Below are 18,694 nucleotides of genomic sequence, written 5' to 3' on the forward strand. Positions count from 1 at the left end.
GGGGCGGGGCAGGGCGGGCGCGGCGCGAGGCCGGAAGCGCGCGGCGATGGAGGCGCCCTCGGTGCCCGGCGCTTCGGCGTCGGGCGGGACGGGGCGCGGGCCCATCAAGGGCATCCTGAAGAAGGGCAGCAGCAGGCTGGCGGCCGAGGGAGCGGCTGCCGGGGCGCCGCGGGCCAGCCCGGCCTGCGACGAGGACGAGCACGAGCACGGGTGAGGGCCGCGCCGAGCCCGGCCGGGTCCCGGTGCTGCTGAGGCGGCGCGTCCCCTCAGGGTCCCCCCGCCGGCTCCGCTGCCTCCTCCCGCCGTCCCGAGGCCACTGCGGGGCGGGGTCTCGCAGGCGGCGTCCCCAGCCGGCAGCCCCGGTGATGCTGGAGGCCGCGCCGGGGGCGGGTTGGCGGCCTGGGAGCGCAGCTCCGCGGCCGGGGCTGGGCAGGCCCTGGAAGCGCCCAGCTGAGGCCGGAGCACCGCCGGGAGCCGGGCTGTGTTGGGAGGGGGGCTGTGTGCCGGGCCGAGGGCTCCTGGAGGGGGAGAACCGAGGGCCTGAGGTGGTGGCTCTGGCCAGGAGGGCAGGGTCGCAGTGGGCACAGCTGGGGTGACTCTTTGCTCTTTAAGAATCACTAGCAGAAGCAGTGTTGCCTTTAAAAGCTCGCTCAGAGAGGAAACCAGAAGGGTTGTAGAGTTGTTACGAGGAGAGTTTACAGTGTGGGAGATTTGTTCTCATTCTTCTCAAAAGTGGCCTGTTTCTTTGTAAGCAGAAGCGTGTCCCAGGGGAGAGAGCCTCTCCTGGGCTGAAATGTGAGGTGTTCTCTTAGCTGTGCAAGATTCAGCTGTAAAGATTTCACACTTGAGAATATGCCGTGGCTGTGTGGCTTGTGTTTTGAATGACAAGAAAATCTTGATTTGATTGTAACATGCTGAGCTAGTTCAATGTGCAAGAGGTGGCCTTTAGCCAGCTAGCAGCTGCACTTGCCCAGTTGGAATTCTTGCACTTTTCCTGATGTTAGCATGCAGGATGCACTGCCTGATGTTGCTCTGAGACTCCATCACATGGTGATCACCAGGGTTTGATCTGAACTCTGTATTTCTGAATTTTGTTTTTCTTCATTTGAGACCTCGTTCTTGCAAGGAGAGAAGTCATCATAAAATGGACATGCAGGTTTTTTTCTGGTCATATTCCTTTCCTCTTGGTCTAGTTAAGTCATTAACATAGTGTAAAGTCAGCGAGGTAAGAACAAGAAGTTTTTGGTTTGCTGTGTTAGCTGTTTCTGCTTCCAAGGGAGAAGTTACTGTGACTGAAGGAATGAGATAATGTTTTTGAAGGAGGTGAGTGTAAATAATAGTAAGCCACACACGTTGTGATTTTTCCCCCTGTTCTTTGATAGTAATAAAACATAGCACAAGGTATTTACTTACCACGCCAGACACAAAACTGGCAGTGGGTAGCCTTTGTTTTGTTTTCTGCAGTTTCTTTTGTACCATCTTGAAGAATGATCAGAAATTAGAGTGCTAACTGATGGGTGTACATCATGAGTATACACAATGTTGTAGTGGTTGCACAACACCATCATTTCTTGAAATGCAGTTAAGTGGGCAGGAGCCCAGCTTCTGTTTCCTGTTTACCAGTGTGAGCCAATAAGGTCAATTAGATTAATTCTAAAATTGCCTTGCAAGGTAAAGGATATTGGCTAAACCTGACAGGCTGCATTCGAAGATTTCCTGGGAGGATCATCAGTATATGGTATTCGAAGCTGGTTTGTGTGCAGGTTGGCAGCAGTTCATTTAAATCAGCATTATTCTACTTCAGAAAAATAATTTGGTACTTTAAAGAATAATAACCAGAACAGCCTTGGCTTTACTTGAAGATTAAAAATCAGTTTAGGAATTAAGGTAACTGTTTTCTTCATGTGCCTCTATCAGCAGTCTGTCTGCTTATTTGTAATATGGAAATTCAGATATGAAAACCTTTAAAAATAGCTGCAGATGAAAGAGCTCATTGTGTCAGCTGTCAGCTTTTAAAGCACAGTGTTCAGTAGAACTCTCATGCATTCACATCATTATTGACCTTGTGCTGCTGTTAGTGATGATGGCATTCTTTGGAAAACTTCCTTAATGAAAACACAATGGAAGAGAAAAGCTTGTGGAATTGGGACATCACTGGAACTGCATCCTAAGAGTTGAGGTCATGGTTTAATGGTACATAAGTTCTTGGCATTGCTGGTCTACAGTATCTTTTGTCTCCTGTAGGAGCCAGTGATTGATCTCATCTGGCATTTTATGAAGTAACTCGGGGAAGTGTGTCTTGTGTTTGGAACAGGCAAGAGAAGAGTCTGCTGTGGTAGGAGCAAGTAAGGTGTGAGAGGTGTTCCTTCGAGTAATATTGCTGCAGAAATCTCACCTGGCAAGGTGTGATTTCAAAGTAAATTATTACATTTCTGTAAAGATACGAGATAATACAAGTTAGCACTTGTGAGATTTTTTTCAAAGCTGATTTTCCTAAGGAAGATTAGATTTCATATTTCTATGTGAAGGGGTGTCAGGAGGTATTTTGCTGTGATGTCCTAAGCTCTATCATTAATGTTATGCTGCTCAGGCATGCCCAAGCATACCAAACTGGAGGCAATCAAGGGAGGTGTGTGTTTTTAGAGCACTTAGTCACCCTCCTATGATGGCTTTTTACATGGAGGGATAAAATTACACGTTTGTCACTAATGGTAATTTTTTTCCTAGCTGAATTTTAAATTGTGCTCTGGGAGGTGTTCCACATCCAAGGCTTTGAATGTTGGAATCAGTGTTTAAAGAAAAGAGCATGAAAAAACAGAACCACTGAAATCTTGCTCAGTCCTGTGTTTATGCAAGTTGCCGAATGGCAAGCTGTAGGCTGTCTGATTTTCAGAGCAGTGTTTGCCAAGGAGATTCTCCTAAGCTTGCCATTATCATGGGTAGGTATTGAGATGTGAGCCCAGGCAATAAACCCTGATGTGCTCTGTGCAAATGAGTTGAACACAAAGCATACGATGGGAGTTCCTGCCATCTGTCATGTTTCCTCTTCAGCTAAGCTCTGTCTCTGTAGGGCTGTGTGCCATTGTCGGGCTGCTGTGGCTAATAAAAATTCTATGTGCTCACTGTGTGACCCTGTGATCATGTTAGTCATAGATGAACTTTAAGCAGGTGTTCAGCTGATGTTTAACTGGTGATTTTTTTACTCCTGAATAGATAGGTTTGAATAACTGGTGTTCCTAGGCTAGAGCTCTTGCTTTGTCATCAGGAAGCTCCTGACTCTCCACCCTGCCAGAGTGGGCAGTCTGACTCACGTGTTGTCTGCTTAGGTTGCAATTCTTGTGTTGCAGTTTGAACAAAATGATTAAATAGATGTGAAACCTCGAACATGAGAATTTGGCATTGGTTACTATATGCTAAGGGATTAAGCTCACCTAATTTGTATTCATTTCTGGAGTGTAAGCCTGTGGCATGTAAGATTTGGCATTAACTCCCACATAATTTTTTTTTGTTATATCCCTTTAGGGTTTTTTCCCCATTACATTATGCACATAAATGTAAAATTTAGTTTGTGCTTGGAATTTTGCCTTATCAGTTTTGTTTTACAGATAGCATTCTACTCAAGAGCTGTTGTGTTACTGAGATTGAATATATTTTTCAAAGCAGGTAGTTTGTACTGGAACAGTCAGTGTTTAAGTTAGAGTACTTAAGTTAAAGTCTTCTGGCCAGCTGCTCTCCCAAGGAAGAAAACAAACCAAAAACCAACAAAGCCCTATAAATTTTTTTTCCATAAATAATTTGCAGCACTTCAGCAATCTGTTAATGCATAAGGTAACAGTAAATAGTGGAATTATTTTACTATTATAAAGTTAAATTTCTCTGTTTAATCCAAGGTGAAAACCACCTTGTATGAAGCTTGCAATAACCTTTTTAGAGAAAATGTGCTATCTGGTAGATTCACAGAAATATTTAATCAAGAGACTTGACTTTTAGATCAGTGAAGAGGTGACTCTTCCTCTGGCCAGGAGACTGTTAGCCTTCTTGTGGCTTCTACATTTTGTCAGTCCAAGTGGATTTTTGTTTCTGCAAACATACATAAAGTGGTACATTCTCTGACTAATTTTGGAAATTTTGAATAATGTAACAACACTGGTGCCTCTCTGTGTAAAATGTGAAACTCCCTCTGCTCAATTACATCAGTGAATCAGTTCTGGTTTATGATTCCACTTTGGGATGACACAAGCAGTATTAATAGCCAGCTTGTTCAGTGCTGTTCATTTTACTGTACGAAGTTATTTGTTGGTATTGTTTATGCAACAGTTTTGCTCATAATCATAGCAGGTCACTGAGCAGAGGTGAGGTGGAACTTAACTTGGTTTGTTGAAGTGTTGTAGATTATAATTAGAGGAAGAATTATTTTATGGTAGCTTTTAACAAGAGCAAATGGTTAATGGGACAGGGATTGAACAAGACAGGTAGTCTCTTGAGAAAATATATGATGGGTATGAATAAGAATAAATCTATAGATCACTGAGTTCATTTAGCTGTTGTGAATTGTTAGGGAAATTAAGTTACATTGACAATTTGTCATGACTTAACTAAAGAGTGTATAGTACTTGGTAGCCGTGCTTTGAACATGCCTGTCATAACAGTATTCTTTGTGCATAGTTTGTAGTAGAGGTCAAAAGAAGTTCTAAACATGCCTTTTCTGTGACCAAACAGAACTAATTGTTTTTTAGAATATAAGAAAATTTATCTTTGTTCTCTTATTTCAGTAAAAAATGCCAGAAGTGGGATGAAATGAACATCATAGCTACATACCACCCACCAGGCAAAGATTATGGCTTGATGAAAATAGATGAGCCAAGTACTCCTTATCACAGGTAGGCTTGCTAAGCTGCTCTCCTAAATGATGCCAGGGGACATGGTAGTTTTACAGCAGAATTGACTGGGTGGATGTTGTAATATTTACTATAGCTGATTGCCTGCCAGACTGTGCAAGCCCACTGGATATATGCAACATACTCAGATTTGCAAAGCTTCTTAGTAAAGGCTTATTGCTGTTGAGAAGAACTGTCAGAAAGGACAAAGTCAGTTTTTAGAAGGTTTATGTCTAGCAGGCTGTAGGTTTTGAATGGAGTAAGTCTGACTTGTATAGATTTCATTTTTTTTCAGTTAACATCTGTGTACTAGAATATAAAGTTGTCATTCATATCAATATTTAAACTAGATTTGGAAAGTTTTTAAAGTATTAAAGGAGAGTTTTAATGGTGTTGTAGGGTTTTGACTGTTTTATCAAGCAAGTTTTAAGCATTAAATTACTGACAAAGGCTACTTTCTTTGTCTTCAAGCATGGTAGGAGAAGACGATGAAGATGCAGTGAGTGATTCAGAATTAAATGAGCCCTTAAAAGCAGATGTGTTGAGTAAAAAGTAAGTATTATAATAGAAAATGGACTAAATGTTAAGTTAATATTCTTTTTTCTGGAGTGGTTTTTCTGTATGGAAAGGTATTGATGGTTTCTCTAGAAATAAAACTTCTGCTCTTGTCAAATTAATTAGTTTTTGGTGTTTGATAGTGCCAGTGGTACATTAAACCTCTTGCATGTTGTTAGTACACATAAACATGGTAAAAATAATGAACAAAGCAGGTTGTCTGAGTGTTCTGAAATTTCATGTATTTAAAAAAGTGAAAAACTTGCTGCTTCAGCATTTAGTATTGTATGTTTTATGTAGACTGGCAGATGCAGCTGAAGGTAGAGGACCCAAGATTATAGCCAGGCAAGATGAAAGCAGTGAGGAGGAGGAAGAGGATGAAGAATTAAGTCCTGAAGAGCGAGGTAGGCATAAGTTTTCTTTGGTTTATATGTTGTGGGGTTTTCGGGAAGAAAAAGTACTGCCTAACAAAAAAACATTGTCTTTGAAAATGGAGATAAGTAATTCTTGAATGTTAAGTAAAAGATTGAACAAATATGCTAGAACATTTTGAGGAAGCAGTCAAACAATATTTGTAAGGTTTCAGGCTTGCATTATCTATCTGTTGCTTTTCATCTTTCCTGGCCCCAATTTTGAGTGTGTAATCTTATTATTCTAAAGGAAGAAAAACAAAGTGTTGGAGCTGCCAATAAGCGGTGTTTAATTATATTGCATTACTGCCAGAACTGCTAATGTTTAATATATGGAGCAAAGTTAGGCTTCAGGCCATGGGGAAAGTGGGAAATATTTTCATCAATATGTGGTAAATGTATCTGTCATAACTGGTCTTTGGTATTTAGCCAGGAGCTGAGTCAGACATGCACAAAAGTTCATCCTGTATCCCACCAGCATGTCTCAGTCCTTAAGTTTATTTAGAAACAAGGTTTGCAAAACTTTGGAAGTTTGTATACTGTAACTAGATGCTTCTCTTGGTTCAGACTTGCTCTTACTTACAGATAGGTTCTTTTAACAGTGTTCAGCCATTCCAGTCCATTAATTACTAGCCTTCCTGTAAGTCAGACTCATATAAAAGAACAGTCCACTACTTGAAGAAAATAATTTCAATTCAGTGGTTGCTTGATCGTGTAATCAGTGGACTTTCAACATAGGAATAAATTTGACCTATGAAGTGGTTAGTGCCTCTCTGAAGGGAAGGTAAGTTGATTTTTTTAAAAAAAGGGGAAGGAGTGCATATTTGCATTTGTTTGTCCACAGAGAAGAAGAAGCAGTTTGAAATGAAGAGAAAAATGCACTACAATGAAGGACGAAACATCAAACTGGCAAGGCAGCTCATTGCAAAAGACCTGCATGGTGAAGAAGATGAGGATGAAGAGATGCAGGATGCTGCAGATGTAGAAACAATGAATACAGAAGGTACAGAACATGGTGAGCTACTGATTAATCAAAAAGCATGCTTAAGTACTAGTGGGCCTTTCAGCTGTTGGGAAGTTAATACACCCAAGCATGAGAATGAAAATAAGGGTTATAGTTGGTATGTAAAGCTCAGTGTGCAATACTGAGTGCTGTCTTGATAGGTAGCTTTGTAGCATGGTACCAAAACCATCAGTATTGCTAATTAAGCTTGTGGGATTTTGTTTGTTGTGACATGAGAGGAAAAGCAAGCACCCCTGCTTCATCTTATTTCCCCAGCATAACTGACCTTTGGTAGTGAAGTTGCCATCCTCTTTTCTAAAGGAGGATTTGTCATGTGCAGAACACCTAAAGTTGTGGTCACACAGGAGAGCCAGGCTTTGTGGTGGTTCAGTTCCCATTCTGCTTCCAAACCATCCTGTTGCCAGCAATGGGAAACGAGCATGAATGATTCCTCCCTGTTGAGAGTAGTGTATCTAAAGTACAACTTTTGCCTGCCTTACTGTAATGTAAAACTGCTTTAGGACTTGTCCTTAAGCAGTGATATTCATTTCTGTAGTATGGGATAAAGCATTCAGGTTTGCTTTTAGTGGAACTACTGGAAGAAGGTCTGGGACTTTTGGCTGGGAGCTGTTTCTGAACTGCTTCAGGGCTGTTACTTGATGGGAAACTCATAAAACTGAAGAGGCTGACACCTTCTCTTTCATCTTTAAGCTTCTCTCTGAGTGAAAAGGGTAGACTATAATAAAAACACCTGAACTTTGTGGTGGCCTTCTGGTGAATAATGACAGCTGTTCACTATCCACCTCTGTGTGTAAAAGCACTTCTAACAAGTTTTTGGCATTAAAAACATAGATATCTTTTCCTCATGAGACCAGTGGCAATGAAGTCTGTGAGCCTCATTCATCTGTTGCTTGGCAAAACTGTGAGAGACTGGCACATTCTGCAGACTTGGGAAGATGCTGCATGGGTTTAACTTGGTTCACATTTGCTTTTCACAACCATGTGAACTAGGAACTCTTCTAAAATTAGTTTAAATTATATACAATAAAAGGTGATTTGCAAAGTTCCATGTTTTTCAGTTCTGTGGATTGCCCATTATTTATTACAGGAGGACTAATGCCTTCATAATTGTTCCGAAAGGGTCATTTGGTATGTGTCTGAGACCCATTAATAGACTGACTTTATTCAGTAACTTACCATATGCCTTATAGTGGCTGCTTACTAGAACTTCACTCTCCAGGGGAAAGGAGGGCTCCAGTAGGCAACCTTACAACCTTTCTCCGTGGCTTGAAGCTGCCATCTCTCTGCACTCTGCTGTAAAACAGAGGCAACTCCGCTCTCCAGCTGCATTCTCCAGTGGAAAGAAGGCACACCTTTGCAGCATTTTTCCATCTCTGTTGTTGACGTCCATTCCACCTTGCCTCATAACAAGCTTCAGAGCCACAACTGGTAATTATAAATTTTAGACTGCTCACAGCCAATAGATTCCATTAATGTAACTGTTTGCCAGTTTATCAACCCATTAACTAACTGGTTCGCTGCCACGGCATATAGGAGTACTTCCCATTAACTTGCTGTAGTTCTCACTTCTTAATTTCTGCTTTCTATCATTCTGCTTGATAAACCCTGATGTTTTCTCCTAATCTCTGCATCAACTATCACAGCTTTTGGTCTCTGTACCTGTGGTTAATACTGGTCTCACTTTTGTAGAAACCTGTGAATTGAATTCCCTCAGACTTTTCATGTGTGCTTCTTTGTGGCAGGGTTGGTCAAAGAATGATGGAATATAGACAAAACTGTTCATAAACCTTTCTGTCTTATGCCACTGCCCATGTTTTAAGAAATTCCTACACTGAGATGATAAATGTTCAACAACATATCTGTGTTAAAGTAATGCCAAAGTTTTACTGAAATAGCTTTTGGAGATGACATCTCTTTGTCACTCTTTCATCAGTATTCTGAGGGCTTTATTTATAAATGTTAATTATTTCTTAAATATCTGGTTTCAACACTTGTTATTTCAGATTTTGCTAGTCTGTTTTTAGCTGTGCTGTGCTTTTGGTCATATTAAGCAATTGGATATTTAAAACAGTATTTCAGTTTGGTCGTTTCCTTCATGGAAGTGGATCAAAATGCTATTAATACTCTTGTGCCTGAGATTCCCCTGTTAGGACTGTAAGTGCATGGAAAGATTATTCATCTGGAAAGCTTTCAAAGACCTCTCTGCTTTCAAATAATTGTATTTAAAAGTGCTTTCTTACAGAGCAGAAAAAGAGGGTTTTCTTTACTCAGTGTATTGGGCAATGCAGGAGCTGCTTTTTCTAATGGCTTATTTTGACTTCACCTTGTTAAAGTGACTAACAGCTCTGGTGCTTGATTTTTATCTGAAAAGGAAATGTTGTTCTCTTTCTGTATACTGTACTGTAGCTACATTTTTATAATTTCTTCCATTCGACTTCAGTTCTTCTGAAGTTACAGAGATCACCTGTGACGTGGGTGTCACTCACCTGGTATGTCTGAGACTGTCAGTTTATGTATGTGAGAGCTGGCATGCGGTGTCTTTCTATTCCAGTGGAATAACATGACTTTTGTAGTACTGATGATCATTCCCAGTAAAGATGTGATATAAGAGGTGATTCTCAGTGGTCTTGTGACTCTAGGGCTTCTCTGGATCCTCAGTTGTTTTTCAGGCAATTTGAGACCCTCTTCTCACTCTGAATTTTTTCATCCATGAAAACCCCTTAGAGTTTCTGTGCTTCTCTTACCTGATGCTCCTTTCTACCCTCTAATGCTGTCAGTTTTGTATTTGAGTAATACTAACAATACTCTTCTAATCTCTACACCTGTCTTTTGAAGAAGGAGCTAAAGATTTAGGACAGGTTTTTAAGAAGGCTTCTGTCAGATACCGCCAGCTCTGCTAATAAGTTGCGCTTCTTGCTTACAGACTGAGATTTCTTGCTGATTGAAATGAAGATGGCCAGTCCAGTTAGTGATGGTGAGAACTGTTTGTATATTTTTGCCCCTGTCTTTGTTGTGGACTACAGTGTGTTTTAAGTGAATGGGTCCTTCTTGCTTCCAGTAGCTGTAGCTTATCCCATGCATACGGATTTTAGCAGCCAAGCTTTTTGGTGGAAAAGAAAGTTCAAGTTGTAATAGATTGCCTTAGGATTGCTTGCTTCAGCATTTCAGCTTCTCTGGAATTTCTCTGGCTACTCCCTATTTATGACTCCACAAATGACATAGACTTAGCCAGCAAAATACTTATTTTGATCTTTGTTCCTCTCCACAAATGTTTTTACTTTAAAAATTCTCTTTGGAATCACTGAAGGAAAGATTCCTGATATAATCTACATGATGATTTCTATGTAGATCTGTCTTCTGCTACACAAAAGTATCACATACAAGGCTGTGATCTATAGCAGTTCAATTGACAAGCAGTAAAACTATTGTTTCTTCCTTATGGTTTGTTTAGCATTTGTTTCTGTGATAACCCTGCTCAGATACTGCTAATTAGCTTAGCTGTCAGATGACTGGGTGTGCTCTTTTGGCCCTGGCAGGGACAGAATACATTGTGTTGTCTTAAGCACAGTGAGCATCACCCCACAGATGAGTGAAGTGAGAGGGCTGGGAGCACACACAACTTGGTTCTGCTTGTTGGCTGTGCTCTTCACTTGTTGAACTGCACTTCTTGCCAAGTCTAACTTGGGCTGAAGCCTAACTGGCCTTTTAAAAAGATGATTGCAATCTGGATATGGTTTTCCCTGATTGCTTCATGCCTCTGAATTTCCAGGTGTGCATATGTATATACATATATATTATAGTGAGCTTTTTCATATGAAAAGCACCAAAGAGAAGGAGCTTTATTTTATTTTTCCCTGTTCTTTGGCTCAAAACCATGAATTTTAACAAGTTTCTGAAAAACACCACAGACTTGTCATCCTTCATTTATGAGCTGGTTTTGTTTTAAAGTGTCTCATCTGGAATTAAAATTTGACCTGAAAAGTATTACACTTGCGTGTGTTTCAGGAATCTCACATGTTAGTTCTGCAAACTAACCTCTCTCTCAGCTCCTGGGTTAAATCCTCCCAATTCCAGGGGTAGTGAGCATTCAGTGCTTGGTATGTTGGACAAGGGTGTTACCCTTTCCTTCAAAAGGACGTTTCTGTACTCTCAAAATGAAAGCTTGCAGCTTGCTAAAATGGGTTGGCAAACATTTAACTTTGGAGAAGCAACGATGATTTGAGTTGATGATCTTAGAGGTCTTTTTAAACCTTAATGATCCTATGATTTCAGGAGGACTTTTGTGTGTGTTTTTGAAAATACTCAAAAAGTGTGAAGAACTAGCTATTTTTTGTAATCTCTCTTATGCAGCACATGCCACTCGTGACCAGCTGGGACATCGAGCACACAACATAGAAGAAATTTGTCCAGAGCTGTAACTGCTTGTCAAAGACACAAATATAAACATCGCTTCATTTTTGCAACTAAGGCTCTTAAATATTGAGAAGCATATCAGTTACAATGTTGTATTGCCAAGAATGTTAATTTTAGACTTGTCCATTAGGCAGAAAAACCTGTCTAATTGATTTATTCTTGTGCCTAGTATTTCATGGAGAATACTGCTTCATAATCTGTTCAACCAGAGTGGCATTCCCTGTATGTATAATGCTGATCATCTTGCATAATGTACTGTTGCTCTTCATGCTTCAAAACCAACAGTATCTTTTTGGGTTTTCACTATTTATTTGACAGTGTTCTGGGTGTGGTATCTCTTACTGAGAGGTTTGGGATTCAAGAGGCAAACGGTACAGCATATATCAGATTGACATGAAAGCTACTTATCAGATGTGTTAAACAGTTTAAAAAGGGATTATTTAAGTCTTGCAAGTTTGTTTGTAAAATGTTGACCTGTTAATCTAGATTTCAGTACGTTATTACCTGTACTTTTCCAGTCTTCACAAGAAGAGCTATATTATTTTTTAAGAGTGGTGTTTGGAATCAGTTGTTGGTTTCTGACAAGGCAGTTCTACCATCTGGTGGAGGGAATTTTTTTGACACTGGAAATGTGCTAATTTGAACTTTGCATTTAGCAGACATTGTCTCTTCCATTGAGTCTGGATGTTTTGTGGTGTTCTCTTTAGCTTATTGTGAGAACATGGAAGTTCCTTCCAACTTTTCTCTTGAAACCACATCCCATGTCACTCTTCTGGCTCTTGGTTAAAACTTTTCATCCTTTCCAGTTGCACAAAGAGTGCTTGTGCTCCCAGCACCTGAGGAAGAACACCCAACCACGAGCAAATCCGTGTCAGGACTGTGAAGATGGCAGAGTTCAGACTGGCTGTTCTTTGTCTAAAGATAACTGCTGAAGATCTACTCATTTGGGGTTGGTAACCTGCACACTGAAAACCACTGGTCTAAATCTTCCTGTATCCACTGCAACTTTCAGTAGCTGCTTTTTTTAAAATGAAGGCTGTCTGGAAGAATAGAAGGGAAGCTGCCTAATTCAAACAATTGTTTACAGTGTGGTTAAATAGTCTCTGTAAAAAGGGATTCTGAACCTCCAAATTGCTGTAAACAATGTTCCACTGGTGGAATTTGACTGTTGAATATTCCAGTAGTTAAAGAATTGTTCCTGGGTTTTATTAAACAGTGAAGTATACACTTAAGCATCAGTTTGGTTACAGAATACAGTGTATATCTTAATTTTGATCTGAATTTGATATGTTGCAAAAATCCATATAACTACATGGATCTATTTTAAAATGTCTTTTTGTCCACTGTACATGTGAAGTTTGAATAAAGGAATGACAGTTATTTTACAGTTATGTGCATTCTCAAGTGTGAGCTTTCATGAAATCCTGGAGAGATTGAGAGTGAATAAGGCAACAGGATGCTGCCCTTTGAGGATTTATATAGGAATAATTAATTAGAATGGATGCATTGCCAAAGATAGCTGTGAGTTGTGCTAACTGGGTGTTGCAGTGTGCCTTTCCCAATTATCTCCCCTCCTTAGTAGGTGACAGGATTATCAGTTGTGGGATATTTAGTATTCTAAGGGCCCAGATCAGGATTTCCAGCATCTTTTAATGAGAAAGAGTTGAACTCTTGATTCAGTCCAGTGTGGTAATGCTAGTTTTTCAATATGGAGAGTTCTTTTTCTTCTTGTATCTAACATGGTCACTTCTGTAGAATAAACGGGGGCAAAGAGAAAGAAAGCATTTAGATACTTCTGACTCCTGAAGTCACTTACTGACTTTGGCTCCCAAGAGTAGGATTTTGAAACTTAAAAAGTTTGCACCCTCATATACCAGCTGGCAGTGTTCAGGCTGCTGGAGTGTCTGCACCACCCTGTGTTCCAGGCTGCCCAGCTCAGCCCTGCCGTGGGAGCTGGGCCCTCAGCCAGGCTGTCTTACTTTCCAACTGGAGCATGAATGGGCCAAGATTGGGCCAACCTGCATGGGTAATGCAGGTGTCTTCTGTGATGTATAAGAGTAGTTGTACTTGGTGATAAGTAGAAGTGGGTACTTTGAACCTGCAATTAAGGCAGAATCCATCAGAAGCAGCTCTTACATGAGCTAATGTCCTGCCTCCTTCCCCCTGCGCTTCCTGTGTCTGAGACATCATTTTCATTTTGGTGCTCAGCAGGGATACTTTTTGCCCTACAATACCTGCAAAGCATTTTTTTTTTAACAAACAAAACCCCCACTTTGATTACCAGTAAAGACCTTTATTGTAATGGCTTCCAAAATCCTGGATGAAATGGATGTGCAGCTTTGAGGGGGTACAGTACATGTAAATGCAGGAAGATGGTCTTAAATGAACCTCAATGTTTAGTAGGTCACTTCATCAGTCAGATGACTGAGTACTTGTCTGAGTGATTTCCTTTCTTCTGTGCCACCAAGCCCCCAAGTTTTGGTGAGAAGCCATTTTTGAACTTGCACTGGGTTTAGTTACAGGTTTTAGTAAAGGCTTAGTTCTCTTCATTGCTTTCAGTGCTGGCAAAAAAGCTGTGCTTCATCTGGCTCAGAGTGCAACCTGATGTACTTGACACTGCTTTTAAGTGAGAGGCTGATTTACTTTATTTTATCCAGGCTTACACCTTCAGAGCTAAATAGACAAGAGATACTCTATACAAAAGGGATGTCTGATTTCCTTCTGTTGTGGAAAAATCAATACAGATTCCTGCTGAATGGGGACAAGAAATGCCTGTTCTCTTTTTACATTTAATGGGAACTTGGCTTGCATGCAGGTCTTAACCTTGGGAAACGTATGGTCAAGGCTTAGTTGTAAAGTAAGGAGTGGTATAAAGAGGAAACAAAAGACAGGCAGCCCTCACTGACAGGGACATTGAGCTCCACAGCATCATCATTGTGAAACTTCTTGCACAGGTTTAAGTCCTCCAGCTGCAAGGTCTTCAGAGAAAATATTTTAATATGCTTCCAGTAGGAAGATTGCTTGCTAGTAAGAGCCTTAACTATGACTTTTAATTTTCTGTCCATAAAGTTTCTTTCACACTGAGTTGTACACAGTTCATGGAAACAGCAAATATTTTTTCCACAGTTCACTCACTGATGTTATACTTGTGTATCTTACCAGACCTCTTTGTGTGCCATGCTTTTTTGGTATTTATGATGATAGCACCTCACAAATGTAATTCTTCTGTTTGAAACTACTGTTAGTGTCACCAACATAAATAAAGTAATTGTTTTCATTACTGCCTTTTGGCACTGATACTAGATGTATTGATTTGACTTATTGGACCTTATAGGAAGAAAACTGTAAACTCTGCAGGTGTTTTCATAGATTAATACTTATATTAATACTGCAATTCCCTCATCACTGCAAAGGAGGAAGTCCTCTTTAGTGTAGCTTTGATAGAAGATTTTGTGGCTGCTTGGCTGCCTAGATGTGAGAATAGATCTGGGCACCTGAATCATTGCATTATTGAAGGTAATTTTCTTTGTGTTGTAGGATTAACACAAGACTGGTCAGTCCCTTCATGGTCAGCACTGACTCATCACTTCCTAGCACTGGGTAATGGAAAATGACTAACGCCAGATCCTCCTTAGGAAGTAAAACTATGTTAAAAAAATAGAGCTGGGTTCTCTTTTCAATGGCAGACTGCAGCTGAGAAGTGAGTTTAACACCCTAAACGCGGCCTGACCGATCCCTGCGGGCGGTTCACGGGTCGTTGTTGCGTCCCGGTAACTCGGGGCGTGGGTCTGACGTTCCGCCAGTCTCAACAAACCAACACCCGACCCAAACCACAGGCGACCGATGCCAAAACCTTCCCTCGCCTCTGCAGAGGGAGGGGCGGCAGGGGGCAGCCGGCACGCGACTTCCCGCAGAGACCCGACGTTCCACTCCCTCCTCCCGTGCCGCTTCTCCCGGTGAGACCGGAGTGAAGTCCGGGGGGAGGGGCAGGGCAAGGAAGACGGAAAAGGGTGAACCACGACTGGAGAGGCCGCGGGGCAGCCGGGCTGCCCCGGGCGGGCCGGGCGCTGGGACCGGCCGTCCTGCCGGCAGCGGCAAGGGCGGGTGTCCCGTTGGCTGGCTGGGCTGTCACTCTTCAGGACGCCCGTCAGGAAGTCCTCCCTGCGGCCCCTGGCGATTGGCTGCTTCCTCAAAGGGTCCCGCTCATTGGGTAGCCTTCCTGTTATGCCCTCCCCCCTCACCTTCTCATTGGCCAGCGCTCCTCTCCGCTCCCGCAGGACGGGCTTGGCCGCTCTTCCCCGGCCCTACGCCCCTTCGAGGAAAGCTCCGCCTACTCCGGTATCTTATTGGCTGTTCGTGCTCCGCCTTGTCTCCTATTGGCTGCCCGGGCCGTCAGTCGCGGTGGAGCCGCGGGAGGCGGGCGGAGGGGTCGCTGGTCGCGGCGCTCCCGCCGCCGCCGCCGCGCCGGGCCCCGCCATGAGCGCCGCCCCCGGCCCCGCCCCGCCCGCCCCGCCCGGCCCCGCCCCGCCCCGCCAGCACTAGCAGCAGCGGAGGCAGCGGCGCGCCCCGCCGCCGGGCAGGATGAAGGTGACCGTGGACTTCGAGGAGTGCCTGAAGGACTCGCCGCGCTTCAGGTGCGCCGGGGCGGGCGGGCGCGGGGGGCAGGCCGCGGGGTGGGTGTTGCGGGGGGACAGGCCGCGCCGCGGGCGGGGAGCGGCCTGGAGGGACGGGGGTTGCGGGGAGCCCGGCGGGACAAGCGGCGGCGCTGGGCGGGCAGCGCTGCGGGGCGGGCGGGGGCTGCGCGGGGCGGCTGAGGGGCAGGCTGCGGGGAGCGGGGGCACAGCAGGGCGGCCGTGCTTGAGGAAGGGGCTCTCGTGGGGCCTGCTGGGCTTTAGGGGCTCCCCGAGGGAGGGCGGGAGGTGCCGGGGGGCAGCGGGCGGCCGGGGCGCCGTGTGGAGGCAGCGCGGTTTGCAGGGAGCGCTGCAGGGAGGCGGGAGCTGGTGCGGGAAGTGCTCGGCAGCCAAAGCGATGCCCGCTCAGGCCCCGGAGTGGGGACGCCCTGCTGGCCCGTCCCCGGCTCTTCAGAGCTGGGGTTTCGCTCAAGCTCCCAGCGTCTCGTGCCCGCGTTTGCTGCGAGCATCAGTGCTCGGCCTGCCCGCTGCCGGGCTGCCAGGGCTGACCGGGCTCGCTAAGCTCCGGCTGTTGTCAGACTAAGGCATGTACTCCTTGCTTCTTCCCAGTTCAGTGACCGTTTGTCTGTCATTGCTGTAGACGTACTTCTGTGTAGGTTGGGCAGCTTTGCCTTTCAAGTCTCCCTATGCTTTTTTTCCATTAGATTTTGCACCATGGTATCTACTCCACATAATTCTGCCTCTCTGTTGGATGCATGGCTGGCTTGTGCACCTAGGCCCACTTTTTATGCCTGGTATCACCCTGCTAGCTGATGGAGAGGCAAACAGCTCTGTGACACGATGGGATGTGTCACTGCCAAGCCCCTCCTGTCCCGTGCTGAGCCCATGTTTGGTGTGCCTGTGACTCTGTGGTTGGCGCACACTGGGTGAGCTCTGGCTGCAGAGGGAAATAGTCCTGCCCTTCCTCTGGTCTCTGGCTGTGTGTTCATGCCTCCTCTTTGTGTCAGCTTTAGCAATCGTGTGGTTCTGGGATGTGGAGGAAGTTGGAGGTTTAAATGGCTTACTCCTGGCAGAAGCTGGAGTTCCTGTTCTTCCCTCCTTTGCTCCCGTGTCTGCTGCCAGCTTGTCCCTGGCTGCTTCTGCCACAAGTTTTTCTGGTGACTGTGACTTGCATTGTTGGATTCTTCAATGAGCTAGCAGCCCTGGCAGAAGAGACTGGATAGTTTTCTGCTGGGTTAGGGAGTTGATTCAGTGTTGTGCGGGGTGTGAAACCTACTAAACCTTATGGGGAGGAGGAAGAGGAAACTTACTGCCAGAAGGAAGGATAGAGAAAAATGTTGGGGAGCAGGACCTCCTCTGAAGCAGCAGGGAGCTTTTACATTGGCTTAGCTGTTCCACAAAACTTTGCCCTGAACTGGACATGCTTGCTGGTATATGTACTTTCTGGCACAACTGTGTTTAGTGTGGGTCCATAGTGTTTGGTCACAACGCAGTCTTAGATTGGCTTAATTTAACCATAGCACTATGCCATTACATATTGTTTTGTTGGTTTTTAAAAATTATTTATACCTGCTGAAGTATCGAATATGCTTGAGAAAGCAAGGAATTGTGAGGGGAATTTGTGAGCAGAAGTGTGCTGCTGTCTCTTCAAGTTAATACAGACTAGTTAATATGAATTCACTATGTATCATTCTCCTTTTGCCCATCTTGATTCCTGTCCTTTGAGGAGAGAAACTGGATAACCTTTTGTCAGAGTTCTAGTACATTGTTGTCTTTTTAACAGCGTGTGATACTGCTACCTTTGAAGAAGTTGCAGAAGAACCTTATGGTGTAATCACTTGGTGCCAGCAAAACATCCAACCTTTTAACTGTTAGGAAGTGGTTAAAATCATGAAGCAAAAATCCTGTAGTGTTTTTGAAAAAAGTTTATATGTTTCATTATTAGTATTATTTCATAAGTGTTTGCTGCTTTAACTTTGGTCATTCTTAGAGTTTGTATGAAGTACCTAAACCAAATACTAGAAACCTTCTAAATGAAGTTTACTGCAGTGGTTTTATAAGGGGATAGTGGAGACACTGGTGTAGAACAAGGTCATTACAAAGTCCTAGCCTTCTGGCAAGGAGTAGTGTGGACATCAAGCACCATCCTGCGCTATCTTTCAGCAGAGCTGCAGTTTTCTCCTGACCTTGCTGAGCAGGTGGGTGTAGTCTGTGTCCTTCCCATCAGTATACCTGTTGGAGCAGTTAAATCTGTCGGGAGCACATAGCGTATAGAAATGCCATAGTTTACCTTCTTATAGTCATAGAGAGAGCTGAGAGGACGTGGGTGAATCAGAGTTCCTGAGTCACTAAATCCGTATTTTCACAGGGAGCTATTTACATCTTTTAAAGCATCCTACTACATGCATACAGCTTCAGACACAGCTTTCTTGCTTATCTGTTTCTCATGAACTTTGTGTTGATTTCTTTTGGCTTTGAGATGTAATTTGGTATATCATAGTTACCCAAAACAAAGGAATAAAGGTTTATTTGCTTGCTTAAAATGCATATGAAGGGAGCCTGGGTTGTTGTTGAATTGCTGATATGATTATCTAATAATGGATGTAAAGATACATATCAGAAGTGTGGTGGGTTTTTTCATAGTAAGGCATGCTTTTTTTCCCCAGTAGATAAAGAAATCTTTGAATGATAAAACCTGATGCAATAGTGGCTGTTGTGTCACTGGATTTGTAAACTTCTGACACACCAGATCAGGTTGGGTTTGGAAACCTGAGGTTTAGAAGC

At 43.4% G+C, this 18,694-nt stretch overlaps 2 protein-coding genes across 13 annotated transcripts in view; both read left to right on the plus strand.

Annotated features, from left to right (window-relative positions):
- Positions 1–24: 24 nt before the first annotated feature.
- PPP1R2 (protein phosphatase 1 regulatory inhibitor subunit 2) lies at positions 25–14,576 on the plus strand. 8 transcript variants are annotated; one of them, XR_007890201.1, is made up of 8 exons: positions 25–210; positions 4,773–4,880; positions 5,349–5,429; positions 5,733–5,836; positions 6,687–6,857; positions 8,086–8,294; positions 9,790–9,840; positions 11,217–14,576. XR_007890201.1 is itself a non-coding variant. In XM_051626514.1 (7 exons), exons 1-6 carry the CDS (start codon positions 47–49, stop codon positions 9,792–9,794), a joined length of 633 nt encoding a protein of 210 aa, XP_051482474.1. In that variant the 5' UTR covers positions 25–46; the 3' UTR covers positions 9,795–9,840; positions 11,217–14,576. The 8 variants fall into 8 exon arrangements, 6 of the variants coding, with proteins under 6 accessions (XP_051482474.1, XP_051482475.1, XP_051482471.1 ...); XR_007890202.1 differs by having other exon boundaries at positions 6,687–6,845; XM_051626514.1 differs by lacking the exon at positions 8,086–8,294.
- A 1,197-nt stretch (positions 14,577–15,773) lies between these two features.
- The window catches only part of ACAP2 (ArfGAP with coiled-coil, ankyrin repeat and PH domains 2), a 59,724-nt gene continuing 56,803 nt past the window's right edge, over positions 15,774–18,694 (plus strand). For 3 of the 5 annotated variants that reach the window (XM_051626144.1, XM_051626149.1, XM_051626146.1), the window contains exon 1: positions 15,812–15,913. In XM_051626144.1, coding sequence (XP_051482104.1) covers positions 15,861–15,913 — 53 coding nt within the window. In that variant the 5' untranslated portion in view covers positions 15,812–15,860. Of the gene's footprint in view, positions 15,914–18,694 lie in introns of all 5 variants that reach the window. The other 2 variants (XM_051626147.1, XM_051626148.1) reach the window with 1 other exon arrangement.

The sequence above is a fragment of the Apus apus genome, chromosome 8, assembly GCF_020740795.1.
Source record: "Apus apus isolate bApuApu2 chromosome 8, bApuApu2.pri.cur, whole genome shotgun sequence".
Lineage (NCBI taxonomy): Eukaryota > Metazoa > Chordata > Aves > Apodiformes > Apodidae > Apus > Apus apus.

What these genes read in the sequence shown, in the direction of transcription:
- PPP1R2 (XM_051626510.1), top strand. Translation starts at nt 47, where the DNA reads ATGGAGGCGCCCTCGGTGCCCGGCGCTTCGGCGTCGGGCGGGACGGGG. An exon ending in GAGGACGAGCACGAGCACGG is followed by an intron (nt 211 to 4,772) that starts GTGAGGGCCGCG and finishes CTCTTATTTCAG; the next exon opens with TAAAAAATGCCAGAAGTGGG. An exon ending in GCAGATGTGTTGAGTAAAAA is followed by an intron (nt 5,430 to 5,732) that starts GTAAGTATTATA and finishes TGTTTTATGTAG; the next exon opens with ACTGGCAGATGCAGCTGAAG.